The sequence below is a fragment of the Pavona decussata genome, unplaced genomic scaffold (genome assembly GCF_977016875.1).
Source record: "Pavona decussata unplaced genomic scaffold, jaPavDecu1.1 SCAFFOLD_83, whole genome shotgun sequence".
NCBI lineage: Eukaryota > Metazoa > Cnidaria > Anthozoa > Scleractinia > Agariciidae > Pavona > Pavona decussata.
Genome location: NW_028145501.1, coordinates 1,814,313 through 1,834,778, shown reverse-complemented (window position 1 = coordinate 1,834,778; position 20,466 = coordinate 1,814,313). Strand labels below are relative to the sequence as shown.

Below are 20,466 nucleotides of genomic sequence, written 5' to 3'. Positions count from 1 at the left end.
CCTTAGAGAGCATGAATAGGCAATGAGAGAAAGGCACTTTATCCGCCTTTCTAAGAAGTTATGGCAACCGGTTGTGAAGTGGCAATGGCAGATCTGAGGGGGGGGGGGGGGGGTCCCGTGGGGGCTGGCCGCTACTTAATTTTTTAACTCAAACCCGAAGACCGTATGGCCATGGCCGGAACGCCGATATATTTTCTTCCCCGAAGAGAAGCAGCTCGATTGTTCGGAGGTAAGCCCCCACTTAGAAGATGAAATATTAGGACCAAAGGAAAATTGCATAATCTTGTAACTGATAAAATGCTCTTTGCTGTAAAACAGAGCGATTATTTTTATGCCAAAAAGCAAGGTGCACGCCTTACGCAGGTTGATACGCGACTTCAGTTCGAAAGCCGAAAAAAGAAAGTAATTAGGAAGAAAGTTTTAATTACAATATCTTTTAACAGGCAAAATGTCTTTTTTGCAAAAAAAAAAAAAAAAAAAAACGATTATTTTTATGCCAGCAAGGCAAAACGCACGCCAGTTACGCAGGTTGATACACTGCTTTTACGAAAGCCGAAGAAATAAAGTAATAAGGAAAAAAGGAAAATTGCATGATGTTGTGACTGAAAAAATGCTAGCGCTCTTTCCTGTGAAACAAAGCAATTATTTTTATGGCAGCAAAGCAAAACGCACGCTTTACGCAGGTTGATACACTGCTTTTTCGAAAGTCTAAAAAATAGTGTAATTGGCCATGGAGAAAAGGGAAACTTGCGTGATCGTTTAATTGACAAAATGTTTTTCACTGTTAAACAGAGCAATTACTTTTATGCTTAAAAGCATCACGCTCTACGCAGGTTGATACACTGCTTTTTCGAAAGCCAAGGAAATAAAGCAGGGTTGCAAAGGGGTTATGCGTGACGCGTGATTTGACGAAAAAAGCTCGTCACACGTGAAAAGAGCTCAATTGTTTTTCGTGATCCATGAATTGATAGCCTACTAAGATCCGTGATCTTCTTGTTTTGTGGTCCGTGATTTTTGATCTGAACCTATTGCAGACTTCCTTTCTTATACCGGGTTTTTACTGACCAACAAACGTGACTAATTGTTGTCAGATGGAGTCTGGGTCAGATTACTCACGTGACTGGTCACGAACTCTTGGGTGTGTGCGGATTGTCGTGCAGATGTCGAAACAAGTAAAGTAATGGCAAATCGATCGGTTATCAAAACTGTTCCCGAGGAGGAGGAAGAAGAAAGCAGCTCTTTACATGACAGCCTGGGAGAAAGGACAACAACTACAGCTATTGGGAAGGTGAGTGAATTTTGGACTTTTTCCGAAGTGCTAGCTGTAGCGCTGATGAGCTAACAGTCATAGCTAGTCATACCAGCTGTTTTCAAAAATTGCAGTTTCCAAAGTTTGGTTTAAGAGTCGAAAATTGATTCATCTTGCAAACTTTTCACTTGAAAAGATTTGCAGAACTAACAACACCACAGAAAAGCACTGCTTAGTGGCTTTCACTTGAATGATTACGCGTTTAATAGGAATTCATCCACAGCTGCGAAGACAACAACTTCGAATTACGGTCACCTCGCCACCAGGGAGTCTCGCCACCAACCAACTCGCCACCACGAAACCACCTCGCCACCAGCCAACTTCAGAGCGACGAGTAAGAGTGTCTGTTTTGATTTCATCGCAAATATGACCGAGTAGCAATAATGACCCACTTTCCTGTTTATATTTAGTTTATTATTACCCAAATATACTCCGCAAATAATCTTTATCAGTTACAACCCATCGGTTCATAGTAGACTAACTACAGTACGATCAGGTTACTGCGTCCTTCAATAACTTGTAGACTCTGAAGTTCAAGATTCAACCAACCTTAACGCTTTTCACTCAGCCGTCAATCACTGCTGCAAACCTCTAAGAAAACAACAACGTTTGGCTGGATAGGGTCGGGTCAGTCAGAGCCCGTCAAGAAGGTCTCCAGTGTGATGGTTGTCTCCGTTGGCAACACCGCAAGTGTGGCACCAGAGTATGCCAGTCTGATTACCGCGATGCAGTAAAAAACGATACTTCAATTGACTGGCGCTGTTCATAGCTTATTTGACCCGCAGAGCACTGTTTGAAACCAAATTGAAATGAATTACAAAGCTCTTTCGGTCTACAGTTCGATTCTGTTTGATTTTAAACGTTCGATTGTACATGTTCGAGTGTCTAAGAGAAGCAAGCAAGCGGTCAGTGAAGTTAAATTAGAGAAAGCTATTGTTTATTTGTTACCTGCTTTACGAAAGCTTCAGTTCCAGCTAGCAAGTTTTCGATTCCTTGCACTGAGCTTACAATTTCTCGCTCTCGAGATTACAAGCACAACACAGCGAGTTTCGAAAATGCCGTCAGTAAGTTCCCTAGACATCACTTCGGTAAAGGTCGTAATATGCATACAGACAAGCGAACCGATGAAAATTATAGTCCCCGAACAGCTATTTCTCCTCAACTTATCAGAGAAGACTTCGCTTGGTGGCGAGTTGGCTGGTGGCGAGGTGGTTTCGTGGTGGCGAGTTGGTTGGTGGCGAGACTCCCTGGTGGCGAGGTGACCGGATACCACAACTTCACACGTACGGGTAATTTCTGTTTCAAGGAAAGTAATTAAACTTGTGAAATCAATGTATGCTGTTTGATGGCTTTTATTTAAGAAGTTGCACTTTCATATCTCATTCTTACTTTGAAATTAAAATAAGAACAATAGTATGTAACACGAGTCAAAATCAATAGTTGTGCATGACTAAGTATATGATTTGCAACTTGTATTTGCATGCTAGTCGAATGCTAGTCGAGTCATTCTTGGGGGTTTTGGGTGAGTGGGGGGGGGGGTAAGTAAGCAATCTTTATTAATTTTATACACGGTAAAAATTCAGCAAGTCTAAAAAAGTACAGAAGTATAAAATGTTAACATCTAAGTCTAAAATACATCAAATAAATAGTATGCTAATTACAATGTTAAAATTTAATTATCCTAATAAAAACCTGTTTTCCATGAATGCTGTGCCTTATTTTTTGTCCTGTAAGGGGGGGGGGGGGGGGCGGAGGGGGGAGGGGGGACGATGCACTGCCTACATGTATGCCCAACCCTCCCTCTTCCCAGGAGTTTAATATTAATGTTGAAGGTTCTGTGTCCTAGAAGTCTTGTTAGAATTCAAAAATAATTTGAATGGCTTTTCTTTGAAATATTATGACAGCCACCAAAATGCAATTTCCTTTTGAAGGCAGTAGAGTGAGTGTTAAAGGTAACCTTAGTAAAGGTTAATTAACCATTGAAACTAACTAAAGGACATCTGCTTTTGAGCCCACTATTCAAATGAGATTTGTTATCTTCGTTGGAAACATTGTCACCTCTGACATCAATTTTTTAAGGGTCAAAGTTTTCAGTTTCGTGAGTATTTGGCAATCATTCCTGATTAAATCTGGAGAACTTCGAGTTATTTTCTTCCAAAGTGAACTTGTGAATTAGTTAGTTGTACTATTTATCAAAGGAACAAAGACTTTTTCCAGCTAACATGTATGTAATAGCTAATTGCATACACATAATTATTTAATAAGAATTTCAATATCTTTTACTCTCAATACTCAATAGTTTAGATACTGAAACATGATTGATGACTTTCCCTTTTAATTAATAAACCCAAAAACATTTTTACAATAACCGTCAAAATTCCAGCACACTGATTGGGTCACAGAAATTGTCTATTTAAGAGTACAGACAATAAAAATGATGTCCGATGTAATGTGTGTGCTTTCTCAACAGAATAAGAGCCAATTCTGCTCGTACTTTTCTCATGCTATTTAAAAAAAAAACCCAAATTGGCAGCCATTTTCTATGGTCTATACTCTTATAGACCATCAATTGACTTCATAAAATGTTCAAAACTTGGCAGTGAAACCACTCGGCTGCGGTTTGTGGTTTCCCTTGAGTTTTAAACATTTTTTGACGTCATTTTATGGTATATTTAACAATTATTCCATGAGCACGCATTGGATATTTAACAATTAGACGGCGAGCTGGAACATTTTATGACGTCATTTTATGGCCTGTAAGAGTATAGACCTTAGAAAACTACCATCGATTTGTTAAATTGAGTAGACCCTATGCAAAAATGTCTGGCATTTTGATATTCTTTTGTCTGCATTCAAATTAGCCACAGTGGCCTCGTTCAAGGTGAAATATTCTTTTGAATTTTTGAAATCAAGAATGGAGACAAAAGAATATTAGAATATTGGCCATTTTTGCATAGGATCAATGCATTTCTCAAATTTTGGTGAAAATATAATTAGTTGTTTTTTATTTCAGGTGAAAACGTTTACTGGCTTGGAAGCTGTTGAATTGTATTTCCTCATCATTTCAGTGATAAATGTGCTGGTAGCATTTGGCCTCACAATAGATAGGCTGGTGGAACTGGATAAAGACAAACCAGACTACACCTTTGCAATCATCCTCTTTATTAATATTGGTAATTAATATTGGTACAACCTGTCATAAAAACTTGCAGATTTTTTACCATAAAAAAGTTACTCCAAATTGAGGTTATGCATGACCAGCTTAAAAGAACATTGCTATAACTGCTTGTGTCCAGCTCTGTCCTTTCCAGTCAAGCGCCTGGAACAAATTAGAACAATCAACCTGGAAGAAAGGTTTAAGCATCCCTTTTGTGACAAGAAAACTTTTGTAGCTAGCTGCAGCTGCCTTTGAGCAGTCTGTCAAGTGTTCAAGCTGATCTAACATAAGCCCTTCACATAATTCTGGGGCGAAACTTTAGTGAAAGACTTGTGGTTGAACAATACAGTGGATAAAGTGTTTTTCAGTTTATCATTTGTTGAATCAAAATAATGGCTTTCCCATGGCTCAACAACAGAACGTTGTCTGAAAATATCTTTCTCCTAAACTTTGAGCTGTCAAGTTTGGGGTGTGGTTTATCTACTAGTGTTTATGGTATATACAATATATATACTCCTTCCCTCCATAGGAACAATGAATGAATGAATGAATGAATGAATGAATGAATGAATGAATGAATGAATGAATGAATGAATGAATGAATGAATGAATGAATGAATGAATGAATGAATGAATGAATGAATGAATGAATGAATGAATGAATGAATGAATGAATGAATGAATGAGTGAAATGAGTGAGTGAGTGAGTGAGTGAGTGAGTGAGTGAGTGAGTGAGTGAGTGAGTGAGTGAGTGAGTGAGTGAGTGAGTGAGTGAGTGAGTGAGTGAGTGAGTGAGTGAGTGAGTGAGTGAGTGAGTGAGTGAGTGAGTGAGTGAGTGAGTGAGTGAGTGAGTGAGTGAGTGAGTGAGTGAGTGAGTGAGTGAGTGAGTGAGTGAGTGAGTGAGTGAGTGAGTGAGTGAGTGAGTGAGTGAGTGAGTGAGTGAGTGAGTGAGTGAGTGAGTGAGTGAGTGAGTGAGTGAGTGAGTGAGTGAGTGAGTGAGTGAGTGAGTGAGTGAGTGAGTGAGTGAGTGAGTGAGTGAGTGAGTGAGTGAGTGAGTGAGTGAGTGAGTGAGTGAGTGAATGAATGAATGAAATAGCTAGATCAGACCCACCTCAGATCCTTCTTTCCTTCTTTTATAAATAATAAATTAAACTTTTCTGAATAAAACTGTGTCTTAGTTAAATTTCAAAGGAAGGAGTCTAAAAAGTATTTGAAGGGGTCAGCAGGTGTGGTTCTCTCAAATCTTCTTAAGTTTAGGGTTCAGTTTTATTATCAGTTCTCTTATCTGGAACACTGATGAAAGCCCGTGAACTGCAAGTGTTAGCTTTTTAAAACTATTAGTTTTGTATTTCAAGTCATCTCAAGCTGTTTTTATTGTCATGAAACTTATATAGTAACCATTTTGAGCACTGCACTGATATCACAAGGTCATGGGTTTGAATCTTTTTCAAGTCTGAACTTTTTCAGGCTCCCTCAACTTGCAATCATGCAACTGGAATTAATAACTTAGTTCATAATACTCACTACACTTTTTTTGTCTTTGCAGGTTTTTGCTTGTTTTATGCTGTCCATGGGGTCTTGAGGGAGAGAGAATTTGAACTTTATGCTTATATAATGGGAATTCTGGTGCTTTTGACATATATTTCTATTGACCTTATAGTCAATTATGACAAAAGAACTAAATTGAAATGGGTGAGTCCAATGTAATATGAACTGATGACTACAAGTAAAATGAAACTCCTCTTCAAACAGACTTTCCTTTAATCTTTATGGAAGTATCAGTCTTTCTTCCTGTTGAAACTCTGCTTGAAATTAATGTCAAACGCTTGAAAGAGTGTTTTGTCTGATTTCCAAACAGTGAGAAGTGGTGGGTTGTTTTATAAACCAATTTTGAGGTGTTTGGAAAACAGATGAATGCTATTATGTTTATAAGTAATCAATCAAACATGAGAAAGAGTATTTCATCTGATTTCCAAACGTCAAGAAGAGGATCAAAAAAGTGAGGTGCAGTCAAGTTTTTTTGAATAACTTCCAAGTTGCTTAGAAATAGCTAAGGATGAAACAATCTGTCGAGTGTTTGATATAATAGCTTCTCAAACCATAAAATAAGTCAAGAAATTCAAATCAAAAGTTCACCAAACTTTATGATAATTTATAAATCAATTTTCCAAACCTCTTTCACGGTACGTAGTGATTTCCTTTGATTTTGCTTCATGAATTATTAAATAATGAGTTATTACTATAAAAATTATAATTAAACTTAATTTATAACTTTTAAATGCCTGTGTGTATATCAAGCTGATTTAAGTTAAGATAATTTAATGAAACCATATATATTTTCTTGCATATTGTATTATTTTTATAAAAGTTATTATATTATACTTTTTATTGTTATATACCATATATCGACATACCTGTTGTTTGTGTTACCAGGGCAGGTTTATTGTTATTCTTGTCCTTGGACCTGGGAATATCTACTTGGCCATCAAAGTTGCTCAAGGGTTTGGATATTTGGCTTTCAGGACTGTAGGAGCGGCGGAATCTTTACACAGTATGTTATAAATTAAACAAAGCTATAAATTGTAGCTTTTCTTTTATTAGTAATCCAGGACAAATTAGGTTTAGAGTGGGCAAGCAGTAGATCAATTTCAAGACCAAATATGCGTAACTGGATGATTTTTCCCAGCCACTCAACCGTTTTTTTTTTTGGTGTGTAAAGTAACAAATATTCAAATTAATATCTTTTCGTGCTCCTGTGAATACCAGTAGTAGTAGATTAGTAGATTAGTACCGTCTTGCTCAGAATTTAAATAAAACCCTTGATAATTGAATTTTTTTTTCAACTTGTACAAATTGACTATTCCTTAGTAACTAGATGTTATAAGTTTTGTTGCAAACTAAATTTAATTTATCTCAGCAAAGTAAATAGTCTTTTGCGGTCTAAGAAATCTGCAGTGGTATACAGTGTGATTTGGAATTATTAGGATCCATAAGTTTCACTGCACATAGGTTTAAGCCAGATCACTTCTTACCATATACAAGAGTACAAAGTTGTGCTGTCTGGTCAAATGCTAGTGTTAGAAACTTGTCTTACCCTTTTTAGCCCTAACAGTGATCAGCATCAAATTTCTCCTTGTAATATCAGTTATACTTAGTCAATCCCCAAGGTCATGAGAATTGGGATATGATCACCCAAGGTGAATTTTCCTGACTTGATATAATAATTTTAATTATTACTTCTCGATCCCCAGTACTTTAATAAGGAAAGTATGGGGACTTGATAGGAGAATTTGTTCTTTGATATTAGGGGTTAAAGGGTTAAAAATTGGTTCAGAACACTTTCTGATGACAAGCTTCTGTTTCCAGTTCTTCTTATGTTTGTTCATGTTTCAGGAATGTACCGATATGCGGGGATGTTTTCATGCCTACTTAAATTTGATCTTCAACTTGCGGTAGGATTCCTTAATTTAATTTAGATACATTAATTCAACAAAATAATTTAAAAGCTAATTAATTCATGCCAATTAGCCTCCTATTAAATGTTAACTATGACTGTATAATTGTAATTCATTGCTTTTAAAAATGATATTAAGTATAAATCTGTGAATATAATAATTATTAATGTACTAAGTATAATGATTTTTATTTGAAAAAAAAATAGATTATTAAATAAACATATTTTTCATTACTGAATGCATCTGTGAAAAAGCTGTAATTATGGTGTAAGCTACTATTATGTGAATTTCTCAAAACTTGTGTACTGTGTGTGTCGCGCTGGTTAACCAACTGCCTGTGTAATATACAATATGGTGGGCAGATGTTTGTGTTTGGCTAGTCTGATGCTAGATCACTAGACTTGACCACAGTGTGATGCTAAATTTTTGAGCATGTTTGCATGTATAATAGTGTAGCTTAATTCAGTGTGATTATTGACAAAAACGTAGTCACTGTTGCTTTTATTAATCTATAATTATTAATATCTAATCTAATTAATATCTAATTTATATTTTTACATAAACAAGATGCCTAAACTGGCATTTACGTGTGATGCTGTGGCTGATTCATTTATTCCAACTGTATGCTTTGCAGATTTATAAAGCTATCCTTGCTAATGGCATAGTTTGAGTCACGGATGTTTCCCTTGTGTTACACTCCTTCGGGTTCACCGGAAATTTCAGAAATTCCATTGTGATAACTTAAGCTTCTCAATGACCTCTTTTCAGTCTGCCATCGTGGTCTAAGACTGTCAAACAAAGCACGATTTCTAAGGTCTTTGATTTCTTCTTAATGTACCGATTTGTGGCTATGACGAAGAAAAAAAAAAGAAATGTGAATGTTGTTGTAGTTAACTTGCCAATTGGGATAATTTGGATTGTTAGAAAAGTTATTGAATTGTAGAAATGATTTTGCTTAAGATCTAAAGTGCCTTAAGGTTGTTGCTTGGCACCCTAGTAAACACCAGCTTTAAGACCTGTTGCTGTGAAAATACCAAATAGTAATGATGATGATGATGATGATGATGATGATGAGGAGGAGGAGGAGGAGGAGAATGTGTTAATGGATATCAATGAACGTAAGGTCTGGAGAGACAACGTTTTTTAAATTCTCAAACATTTTCATAACGATTGTCCGCATCCCACTCCCCAGCCCCTTTTATGCTGGTCTTCTGCCCTGAGTTGCCCACTGTCATACAGCAGTGGGGAGGGGGGGGGGGGGGGGTGGGGAGGGGTGAACAATACTTTGGTAGCAATACAAAGTAGACTATTTCCGATAATTATTACTATTAAAATTCTAGCTTGGCTACAAGGCTTGGGGGAATAAAACAACAGAAATTGCATTGAGGTTCAGAGATGAACGATCAATAATAATTACAGTGGAACCTCTCCTTACGGACACCTCTCTATTACAGACAGTTCACTTGGTCCCTGAGAGACCGAATTCCATATAAAGCCTACCTCTTTAAAACGGACACCTCTATAATGCGGACACTTATTCCTGTCCCCTTGGTGTCCGTAATAAAGAGGTTCGACTGTATAGCTAAACTAGAACTGTAATATATCTGAAATGATCTATTGCCTGTGATCCATAGGTTAGCTTATCAGTGTTCGTAATCATGAATGTGAAGGATCTCAAGACAGAGGATAAGGTCATAGTTGGGATTGGTGTGCCGTTACAGCTGTTCTGGAGTTTCCTTGGATGGTTTGCTGTAAGTCACACTCATGTCTCATCAGTCTATTATAGAAATCATGTGTATAATATACATGCACAGGCAAAAATATATTACTGAGAGATAAAAAATAAATGTGTCAATGTATTTAACACAGAGCGCTAATTTTGGGGCACTTTCCAGATCGAATTGGAATAATTATTAGTATTTAGAAGTGTTGGTTTTTTAACAAAATGAAGCAATACTTTATTTTTGAATACCTTTTGACTTGCAGATGAGAAAAGAGATGATGTTACTTGTGATGATGTTTTTGCCACTCAGCTTTGTGGAGCCAGCTTATTTGATCTACAAATTAGTTGAGGTTAGTGTATGTAAACTGAAGCTGTGATAGCCACATACACAGTAGAAATGAATATCCACAGACAGGCCAGTCTGAGGTGAATTATTGGTAGAGATTTGTGTGCAGGCTAATAAGAACCCAGCTCAGCACCATGGGTTCATAACAGAGGGGCAAAAATATTTTGGGAGAAACTTTATTGAGTAGTAATTTAACTTGAATCAAAGTTAATTTTAAACCCAGATTAGTTTAGTTAGGCTTTGAACAACTGGGCCCTGGATAGCCCAAATTAAAGCAAACAGAAAAAAAAGAAAAAAAAAAACAGAGCCTTTTTGTATATTTGGCAGTAAAATCTTGGTAAGGAGAAAGCCAAGTTAATACTCCTTGTCATTTTGTGCTACATGCCGAAATTAATTTGACTTGTGGCAGTTGAGGACATTTTATAATTATGTGGTGCACACTTAACTTAAGATGGCTCAATTAATGAACATTTTTCTCAACTCTACAAAGAGAGGTGATAGCCCTCTGTTCATTTAAAGTCCTGTGTTGATTGGAAATCAGTTACTCACCAACTCCATAAATCTTAGGATAATTTTTCCCGCTGTTTTATGGTAGTTTGGTAAAGCATGGGAGAAGAGCACAGCTGATGATCAAGATGTTCTTGTTTACTCTTTCATTGGGGCAGGTTTGTGTATTAATCTTTGTCATCTTTTCACTGCATAGCAAGCCTTCAGTATAATCAGGCTTAGGCCCGGTTCAGACGCCAAACTTTTCATGAGCCGAACCTAATACCTCGAATTAAGTACATGAAAAGTTCGGCGTCTGAATCAGTTGAGAACGACTGTTTCAATTTGGAACGGCTCAGCCGTTCTTCCCACCTGGCTCAGCCGGGAATTTTGGCTTTGGAACGACTTTGATTCAGACGTCGAACTTTTCATGAGCCGAACCTAATGCATAAATTATTATAACGTATTTCAAATAAGAAAAATAAAAAAAAAAAACGCTAACATTTCGATTGGTTTTGCTTCAAGTAAAGTGAGTTCGGCTAATTAAGTTCGGCGTTTGAATCAAAAGGCGGGATTTTTGGGATTTGGGCCGACCTTAATTTGAATTAAGCTCGGCACATGAAAAGTTCGGCGTCTGAACTGGGCCTTACTTATCTGGGAATAGTGAAGTCATTAGTTGGATATTTGTGAGTTCAAAACTCACAGAGCTGATTTACTTTCACATACTTTGTAGCACTTGAATATCGCCATTACCGCAAATTAAATACCTTAATTTTCACAATCAGCTCCCAGCTGATCTCGTAGATCAGTTGGTTAGAGCGCTGGTGATCTGATCTAGAGGTCATGAGTTCAAATCTTGCCAAAGTCAAAGAACAAATTAAATTTCCTTCACGCAGCTAGCAAGTCCAGGGAATTCTAAGGATGAGCAGTACTTTCCTGTGGTGCTTTTTCTTATGCTGTATAAGGTGGTTCCAACTATGAAATCCTAAAGTGTGATCATTCAAATAAAAGCTACTGAGCAGTACTTCCCTATGGTGCTGTTTATTGATAAATAATTTATCTATTTGAAAAGCACATTTTAGCATAACATATTATGCTGTACAAGGTGGTTATAGCATGAGTTCTTGGAAAAAATACCAAAGTGTGACCATTCCCATAAAAGCCATCTTATATTGATCTGTAATTTTGTGGTTGTATTGTTCGTTTTAGTGACGAATGTGGTCCTAAATTTTGAGTTTTTGCTGATCATTCCCGTATAATGTTACAACTTAACTGTTTTATCCATCTTCTTCCAGCTATCCTGGCCTTCATTGTTCGAGTTCTGGTGTTAATTTCCTTGAAGCTTGTTGTAGGCAACTTTGGGAAAGGACTAAAAGAAACAGGTTAGCAATTGTACACTGTGATTAATGAGGCAAATTCTGGACCCACCTAGTGGGTCCCCAAATCGTAACTTGGTCAATATTTGGTCAATTATAGTGAAATTTTGTTAGTAAGTTGGTCTTGAAACGATCTTTGCATTTAAAGAAAAAATGGTACCCCTGGTATACATCTATGATGTGGTTTACCTCCCTACAATGTTTCGATTTTTTAATACTGACATATACCGACATTTACTGACTCTGACATATCTCAAGTGGTTCTATGCATTAAAAGATGGGTAAAAACCTATCACATGTGCCGATCAGTGAAATTTTGTTGTTTTTAATTTTGACGTTTTAAGGACAGTGCCTACTTTTGCTACGCGCATACGTTCTGCGCATCTCGAGATACTCGGGTTTCCTATGGATGGTGCCTACTAATGCAGGGATATTTTTGCGCGGTTTAAAACTATCCGGAGAAAGCAGAACTTAGCAAGTGCTCTTGGTATCCAAAGTGAAATTTGGGGGTAACCATGCATTTTTCAGAGATAATAAAGCTTCAATTTGGAAAAAAAACACCATACATTGCTTTGTATTTTACGGCTTTTTAGAATGTTGCTTAATAGTATCGCTAAAAAATGCATGGCTACTCCCAATTTTTTTTTTTTTTTGGATTTCCATAGCCCTTGCTAAGATCTCCTTTTCCCGCATAGTCATAAACCGCGCAAATATACTTCGGTATTAGTAGGCACCGTCCTTAAAGCAATTTCTACGAAAGACCTGACTTCCTTCAGTTATCTTTAAATGAGAAATGAATTTCCCTCATCAAGATCTTTTAAATGGTACATTACACGTGAGCATTGTGTTTTCTTTGTCGTTTTCGAAAATTGGGCCAAGAAAAGTTAGGAAAAGTTAGGTTAAGTTAAAGCGGAGCGTGTCCGTGACAGTGAGTTGTCTGTATGGTAGCAGTTGAGTTTCATCAGTTTATCAGTGATGGAATCTTTCAGAGACTTAGTTTTCGTTTCTTTTTTTTTTTTTAGTGTTTATTTTGCCTGTCACTGGAAACGAACCTCCTCTCTTTCCAAGAAAGAGGAAGACTGCAAAGTGCTGTGGAATAGTGTGGAGCGGGCCATTGGGGTGAAGCCAGTAAAATCACCCGCTGCTGATTTAAGCGTCAGTTGATGTTTTATGCAGTATTCATGTAAAAAGCCACGGCAAACGGTTAGGTTTTTAGCCGGAGCAGATCCGTGAAAGCCGTTTGGCGTGCCGATCAGATTATCTGTTCATATTGCGCTGGGAGCGGCACGGAAACAGATCATCCGGTACAAAGCGGTTGTTTATCATTTCCTCCAAAAAATTCCGAAAATTTGAGTTAGGAAATTTCTGTAGTTCCATTAAAGCCAAACTGGTATGTTTCTCGTGCCGGTACAAAAGCTATCCGGTGTGTAGTGTACTTGCTTGCCAGGGAATCCGTTTGACTACCTAAGGCAAGCTAGCATGTTCAAACTTGCGTTGACTTTCGTTCCGTTTGGTGAGGCCTTGAAAATTTACAGAGTATATATGAACAGACAATCTGCTGCCCAGGTTTGAGTTTCAGTTTGCATTCATGTTTGTACTGACTAAGTTATTAGAAAAGCAGCTTCGAGATTACACCGTATATATTTAGCTCGTCAATATGCTAACTATTAGCGTGCAAATAAGATTATTTTGGAACTAGTGTTTTCTCATACTATTTTGATATAACCTATACTATGTTGATTTTATCACGCGTCAAGTTCAAAACAGACCCCCCCCCTCCCTCCCCCCCCCCCCCAAAAAAAAAAAAAAAACTAAGTTAAACTGTCATTTTGTAAACGCGCTGAATTGGACCTTCAGAAACTTTTAGAACTGGTTTCGTTTTATGAGAAAAATATAAAATGTAGTACAATTTATTAACGCCACTCTGTAGAGTTCGTGCGAAGAAAAATGTTGAAGTATCGCTTAGATTTCACTAGAATTTTACAGTTGGTATATTTTTGGATTAATGAATTAGTTCGGTAACGAAAAGTGCAGGTTTACGTTGTATCAAATACATAATTATGATAAAGTGAGGACTGGCAGAGTCACAAAAAAATGCAATTTTATTAGAAAGATAATTGTTAGAACTGAGAAAGATGTTATGATAAAGATAAATGTGTGAGAAACGTGATCCTTTGCCTGCGAACGCAGACGTATTTCCGGCTTCGCTCCTCTCCGCCGAGAGAAGCCACAGCCGTCTCCGTTCGCAGGCCACGTGGTCCTCCATTTAGTTTTAATATGTTTGTTTTCATTCTTGAGAACGTTACAAATCGTTATGTTGGTTTAATAAACTTCTCGGCCAGTCAAATTTAAGCGATGACGTACAGGTCACGTTTAGTTTAATTGTAAAAAAAAATCGCTCGTGCAGCCTCGCACGTGCTGTTAATTAGTCAAAAAAGCACGTGCTGTTTTTTGTTGTTCATGTATGTATTGAATCATAACAACAACAAAATGGGCCATTTATAGTTGCGTTCTACTGGCCATAATTTCGGAACAAAATAAACGAGTTTTGTTGAGTATGAGACCCGTGAAACGAACATTAGTGAATAAGACGCTACTTAGCAATTTTAAATCTGTTCTTTTTGCTCAAACGTGCCGAATTCAAGCCGTGGCAATCTAGATGACCCCAAAGACGGGAAAATTCTGTCACAGTCTTCATAAAGTTAGCCTGGCTGGCGTAAAGCTAATACAAACTACTTCGTTGAACAACCTTTTTAAGATTTCTCAAACTAGCAGGTTGTTAATCGTTTCGCAAAGATTTCCGGACGTTTCAGTTTGGACTTGAATCAATGTAACCCGTTTTTCTTTCCGCCGGTTCAACAGAGAAAATTAGCCAAATAAACGAAACTTCTGAGAAGGTGGTTTGTTTTTGTCTGGGACGTTTGAGATGGAATTTCGTGTTCCAGGCTTGCATTTCACCACGGCAAAATGATGGTTATTTCGAGCGTAAATTAACGATAACCAACCAATGATTTTTAGTAGCTACCAAGATAGAACTGGTTTTCAAAAGAATGGTTAAATATTTTATAATATTAAAGGTATCTTTGCTAGTCTTGAAAAACTTAAAAGATGTTTAAAAACAAGATCCTAACTTGGATTAGTAAAGCTTCTTTTCTATGTGAATAAATTGAGTCCATATTCTTATTTGGTGGAGTGATTTACTTTAATTCAGTAAAGTAGACAAGCGCGTTGTTTAATTGCATATTTTTGACCTCACTATCATGCATGCGAACTCATTTTCAAGAAGTGAGTTGGCAAACTTGCTTTTGAGGTAAGAAAGACAGCGTAAGGTGCATAGCACATTTTTTTATTTGCTTAATCAACGCTTTATGTTGTTCTCGTGTGAAAATTTGAAGCAAAATCCTTATCAATTTTTCTTTCCCGCATTTGAGGCGAATTGAGTGCCAAACTTCACTTCCGGTTGGGTACAATACCTTGCAAGACAGGAGACTGGGGATAGTATGTCCGTGACGTCAATACAGGAACACTAGTCTCGAGATTCTCTACTTTTTGAGTTGTTTTTGGTGTGCAAAGGAAGAAAACTGTGCGGACGAAAATATGAATGGGATTGTTGAATACTCAGACTGAAACAAATCCTTTCATATACACCTTAACAGAGGAAAGTAATATCTTTGAAGATCGCAGAAACATTGCTTCCTTAACGTTTCTCCGTTTGCGAACATGAAGCTTTTGTTGCTGAAACAGTTTTTGCGGCAATGAATTTATCATTTGTCCCCAACGATGTTGCTTCGTTGGTGGGGGGCTTTTATGCCAGTAATATCTTCACTAGGAGAGAAATAGAAAGACCGTTCAAACAATGTCGTTCCACGGGATAGAAGTTCCACCTAGGTTTTAAAGATTCGAGTAGGTTAAACTTAGCCGTTTTTAGTGACAATTAAATAAATAAATAAATAAATAAATAAATAAATAAATAAATAAATAAATAAATAAATAAATAAATAAATAAATAAATAAATAAATAAATAAACAAGAGAAAGTCGTGGCCTTAAATCCCGTACATGGGATGCCTGTGACTCAGGACAAGCAATGGGGGAGTCTGGGTGCTAATCAGTTCCGCGGACATTTTGAAAATTTATATGCAAAACAAACCGTTGGGTTAATTCTTTGTGATTTTTGGGGAGAAGGTAACTTTAAAATGGCCATGCAAAACGGTACTAGTACTGATGGAGTGTTACAAGAGCGGGCGAAAGAGGTATTGAAGAGCGAAGAATATGAGCGACTCAAGATCGCGGTAAAGAACTTCTCGAAGACAAGATCGGTGGAAGGACTTTGTTCAAGTCTAATCAAAATCGTGAATTCACCATCCAAGGTTAGCATACTAGCCGAGGTCCGACGATGCCTTCCTAAGAATCAAAGAAATAAGTTCACTCGTTATTGCAACGAGTTGCTTAAAACCGAAGCTTTGCGAGGACGGAGAGATTTTGAGAAAAAACGAAAACTGGAATCGAAGGTGGAGAGAATCAGAGTGCTCGAGCTCGAGAATAGAGCGCCAAATTTTCTGGGTAGTCCTGCTAAGAGGACAAAGAAAGGCGGCGAAAAACCGCTAAATTCTAAAAGAGGAAAGAAAGATTCACAAGAAAGCAAGAAATCAGTTCCAGGTTGTGCAAAAGAAGTGACAAGTTCAAAAGGTCAAGATCGAAGGTTTGGCTCACCAAGAAAGTGTGCTTCGGATTCTTCCGCCTACAACATCGTTACCCTTGAAAGAGATTCCTTGAATGAAGGCTTTGGATTCAGGATACGTGGAGGAAATTCCCGTGAACCATCAATTATCGTAGCCGAAGTAGCAAAAGGCTCTCTAGCTGACAGACAAGGCTTGAAAAAAGGCGATCAGGTTTTTCGAGTAAATGACAAGCGCTGTGGTAAAGGTGGTGCGAATATTGGTCAACTGATTCGGATGATCAAGGCTGCTAAGGTGCTTCACATCCGAATTGCTTCTCCAGAACCTCTGTGCAAAGATAACTGCAAGGTTGGGGCAAAAGAGAAAGAAAGAATGAGGCCCGAGGAGAAGAGGATGTACACAGTGGCTGTTTCTCCAGGAGAAAATGGGTGGCTTGGCTGTTGTATCAGAGGGTATGTATCAATATTGAGTCTAGTGAGGTTAAACTTCCCCTTCCCTTTATAGGGACCCCCCTCCCCTTCCATCAGGTTAACCTTCTCTGTCACCTTCCCATTATGGGGAACCCTCCTCCAGGGACCCCCCAGTCAGGTTAACCTACCCCTTCACCCGCCCATTATGGGGAGCCCCACCCCCCCTGGCAATGACTCATTCTTCCTTGTTGTCCTGTCGCATCATTTTTACTCTAGTTGTCTGTAAAATCTTGAAAGACAGTTTTAAGTACTTGTTCTAACTCCCTTATCTGTTGGCAGTCAGTGATGTTGGCTTGAGAGGTTGGAGTGGTAATGCCAAATGAATTCAAAGCAGGACTTGTAATCAGGCCAGGAGTTCTAGCCCCAGGGATGTCCTTAAGAGCTGGCTACTGGCATTTATTCTCCAAAAAAAAAAAAAATGCTGGGATTGGAATTGACTGGCGCATTTAATGTTTCTCAATGTCTCTGTCAAAAAAATCATCTACTCACCTAGAGAACCAAATGAATATAAACACAACTAACATTGACGTTCATTATTATTATTATTATTAATGCATCTTTATTTTTCAGGGGTGCTGATTATGCCTGTGATGTAAACATTATTTCTGTTGATGCCGACTCCCCTGCTGAGAGAGCGGGGGTAAAGCCTGGAGATACCATAGTTACAGTGAGTATTAAGATAATCCTGTTATTGTCTGATTTCTCAGAGAGTCTTTTGACTTCTTTGCACAACATTTGAATAAATATTTATTTATTTTTTTTCCAATAGGTGGCTAAGTAGCAGCTCTTTTTATAAGTGTCAGCATATGCTGAAAGCAGTGTTCTAGATACTTTCAAGGTCAGGTAACAAAAAGAATTTTGAGGGGTCACTTTAAGCTCTGGTTCTCTCCAAATCTTCTTAAGTTTGTCATTCAATTTGTCAGGTCAAGAAGCCAGGTGAGCTTTCTTGGGTTTTTGACCTGGGACCCCTCTCCTATCTGAAACACTGTGCTCCACCCACCCTGTCTTAAAGTTGTATTTGTGCTCTCCCTAAAGAGCACTGCTGCCAAGAAGCTTCCTGACAGAGTGTCTTAGTCAAAAAGTGGTCACAATAGGTGTTAAAGGAGCTGGATATATTAGGTACAATTATATCTATTATTCAAAGCAAAACATGATGTACTAGTTCCCACTGTTGTGCACTCAATATGTCTCTGCCGATTGTATTTTTCAGATAAATGGAACTAGCACCAAGGATTTGACGCATGTCCAAGTTGTAAGACTTGTCGTCACATCAGGGCCTTATGTTAGATTTTGCTTGAAGCCCAGGGATAAACTTACAAGGAGATCCTCAAGGCGCCAAAGTGCTGATGTGCGGCCAACTCCTCTTAGGAGGGCGCATGACGTGACTCCTCCAAGCAGCCCATCCTTTAGAGAGATTCACCTTCCTGGGTACCCACACAGTCGTCGCAGAGAAGCAACAAACTCACCTTCGCAGCTTCCCTTGGATGTGCTGACCCTAGACTGTTTGCCTCCACCTCCCTATACTCCTGAAGTGCCGTCAAGACATAGAGTGTTAGCAAGAGGAGAGGGAGGACAAGGAACCCCTTGCAGACAACCACAGGACACCACTTATGTCATACAACCACAGATTACCCAAAGCATTCAAGAACGACAGGACAACAATTTAAGACAAGATGCACAGGAAAACTGTTCCATTCTAGGACCACAGTATACCCATGTCTGTCAAGAACCACATTGTATTGATTTTGATCAAGAGCAGCAGGAAGTTTTAAGCAATGAATTACAAGGAGTTCCTTACCAACAAGAGCTACAGGGCAGTCGTAACCAGAATGCTGTCATGGAGATGTTTGATAATGGCCAAGAGCCATCACATTCCATCATTGATGACAAGAGAAACTTTGAAGGAAGTATGGAAGGCATGTTTCAAGATGGTGTGAAACTGGAACAAGATAATGCTCCACACACAAGCATTATGCAAAAAGAGAAAGAGATCTTATTAGAAGAAGATATTTGCACTGATAGCAGTTTGCATTCTTCTGATGTCCAGTCTCCGGAGCAAAGTAATGGCAGAGAATCCTTTCTTACTCAGATACAGCAGTTTAATAAAGCAAAACTGAAGCGATTGGTAGACTGTCAGCAAAACAACCCTTCTGAGGAGCTTCGTAGTACACCAAGTGAAAACTGTTACACTTCAACAGAAATACAGACCACAGCAGATGATGACAGAATGTCTGCAGTCACAAGCCAGTCACCACCGTCTGTTGATGGCAGGGAGTCATTCCTAAGTCAGATACAAAATTTCAATAAAGCTAAACTAAGAAAATTGTCACAAAATTCAAAAATTAACATACCTGATGATCAGCTTCGAAGCATGTCTGACAAAAGTTCTTGCACCCCAGAAGGAAACAATGGCATACAAGAGAACTTAGATGCTGGAAGCTTGTTTTCTGCCCTCACTCAAGTGATGCAGAACAGAGCAAGAGTGATGCATGACACTTTAAGCAGTGCAGATGAATTTGATAGTGACTCAAGTTTTGATAATAGTGACGATGAGTGGGAACTGTGATCATGTTCGCATTTTTTGTTTATGCCAGACCTATAAAATCTCCTTAATACCTACTCCAGTGAATTGGAGCCAATTATCAAACGCCATAACTGCAAACAAAGAAATCACCAACAACATGTTGAGCTCAATCCACTTGCTGGAAGCTTTTTTTTTCATTCACTTGGGGTGTATCCTGAGGATGGGGGATCCCAGAGGGTAGTTGAAGGGCATTTCATCTTTTTTCACCCCCATCATGGAGCATTTGACTGTCAAATTTGTGATCAGAAAAGTTTGGGTCCAGTATATAGCTGCAAAGAAGATGAGTTCACCTAGAATGAGGGATTTGAACACTCATTTGATGAATTTTATTTGCAACTTTTTCAATATAATCACAAATCAGCAACAGACCTATGATAAAGGGTAAATATTGGTTGGATGCTCTACTCCCAGAGAAGAGAGAAGTGCAGGCTTGTTTCCCTGACCAGTGGCTGGTAATCAAGTCTAATGCTGTAATGCATCAGCTTTGATGATTGATAAATTGATCAAATGCTCTTCAATTGAAGACCTCCCCCCCCCCCTCCCAATCCACCACCGGGTATAGGTGCATTACAGAATTGTTATATAGCTAGTAATACAAATGTGACATTTTGTAAATATCAGTAATCAGTGTGCAATTTGTTGTTTTATATGGTTTTAACTGGTTTGATAGTCTGTGAGAGTATAGACACCTTTTCCATCTTTTGTTTCACAAAAGCCGAATCTCGGTGTCTGCTCTTGTAGGCTACTTGTTTGAAAGTATCATGGACAGTTGAAGTAATTGTAAATATGTTTTCAAGAAAAGTAATGCCATTGTTCTTTTTAGACAATGTTCCATTTTCCTACTCCATTATTAAAGTGTTGTTCTCCCAACTACTACTGTTA

General features: G+C 38.1%; 2 protein-coding genes across 2 annotated transcripts; both read left to right on the top strand.

Annotated features, from left to right (window-relative positions):
* The first annotated feature begins 1,134 nt into the window (after window positions 1-1,134).
* On the top strand, window positions 1,135-15,035 carry LOC146475787 (uncharacterized). The gene is made up of 10 exons (XM_085115524.1): window positions 1,135-1,288; window positions 4,323-4,482; window positions 6,013-6,158; window positions 6,900-7,017; window positions 7,860-7,918; window positions 9,556-9,672; window positions 9,908-9,994; window positions 10,586-10,655; window positions 11,772-11,858; window positions 12,875-15,035. The coding sequence occupies exons 1-10, from the start codon at window positions 1,181-1,183 to the stop codon at window positions 12,973-12,975; spliced, it is 1,053 nt and encodes a 350-aa protein (XP_084971650.1). The 5' UTR covers window positions 1,135-1,180; the 3' UTR covers window positions 12,976-15,035.
* An 865-nt stretch (window positions 15,036-15,900) lies between these two features.
* LOC146475786 (uncharacterized) lies at window positions 15,901-20,111 on the top strand. Its single transcript, XM_085115505.1, has 3 exons — window positions 15,901-16,982; window positions 17,571-17,667; window positions 18,211-20,111. Exons 1-3 carry the CDS (start codon window positions 15,916-15,918, stop codon window positions 19,564-19,566), a joined length of 2,520 nt encoding a protein of 839 aa, XP_084971631.1. The 5' UTR covers window positions 15,901-15,915; the 3' UTR covers window positions 19,567-20,111.
* Window positions 20,112-20,466: the final 355 nt, after the last annotated feature.

Bases quoted from the DNA above. Each gene is read 5' to 3' on its own strand.
- LOC146475787 (XM_085115524.1), top strand. From the start codon at position 1,181: ATGGCAAATCGATCGGTTATCAAAACTGTTCCCGAGGAGGAGGAAGAA. The intron at 7,018-7,859 runs GTATGTTATAAA...TTCATGTTTCAG, and splicing joins AGCGGCGGAATCTTTACACA to GAATGTACCGATATGCGGGG. The intron at 10,656-11,771 runs GTTTGTGTATTA...ATCTTCTTCCAG, and splicing joins TTACTCTTTCATTGGGGCAG to CTATCCTGGCCTTCATTGTT.
- LOC146475786 (XM_085115505.1), top strand. From the start codon at position 15,916: ATGCCTGTGACTCAGGACAAGCAATGGGGGAGTCTGGGTGCTAATCAG. The intron at 16,983-17,570 runs GTATGTATCAAT...TTTATTTTTCAG, and splicing joins CTTGGCTGTTGTATCAGAGG to GGGTGCTGATTATGCCTGTG. The intron at 17,668-18,210 runs GTGAGTATTAAG...TGTATTTTTCAG, and splicing joins CTGGAGATACCATAGTTACA to ATAAATGGAACTAGCACCAA.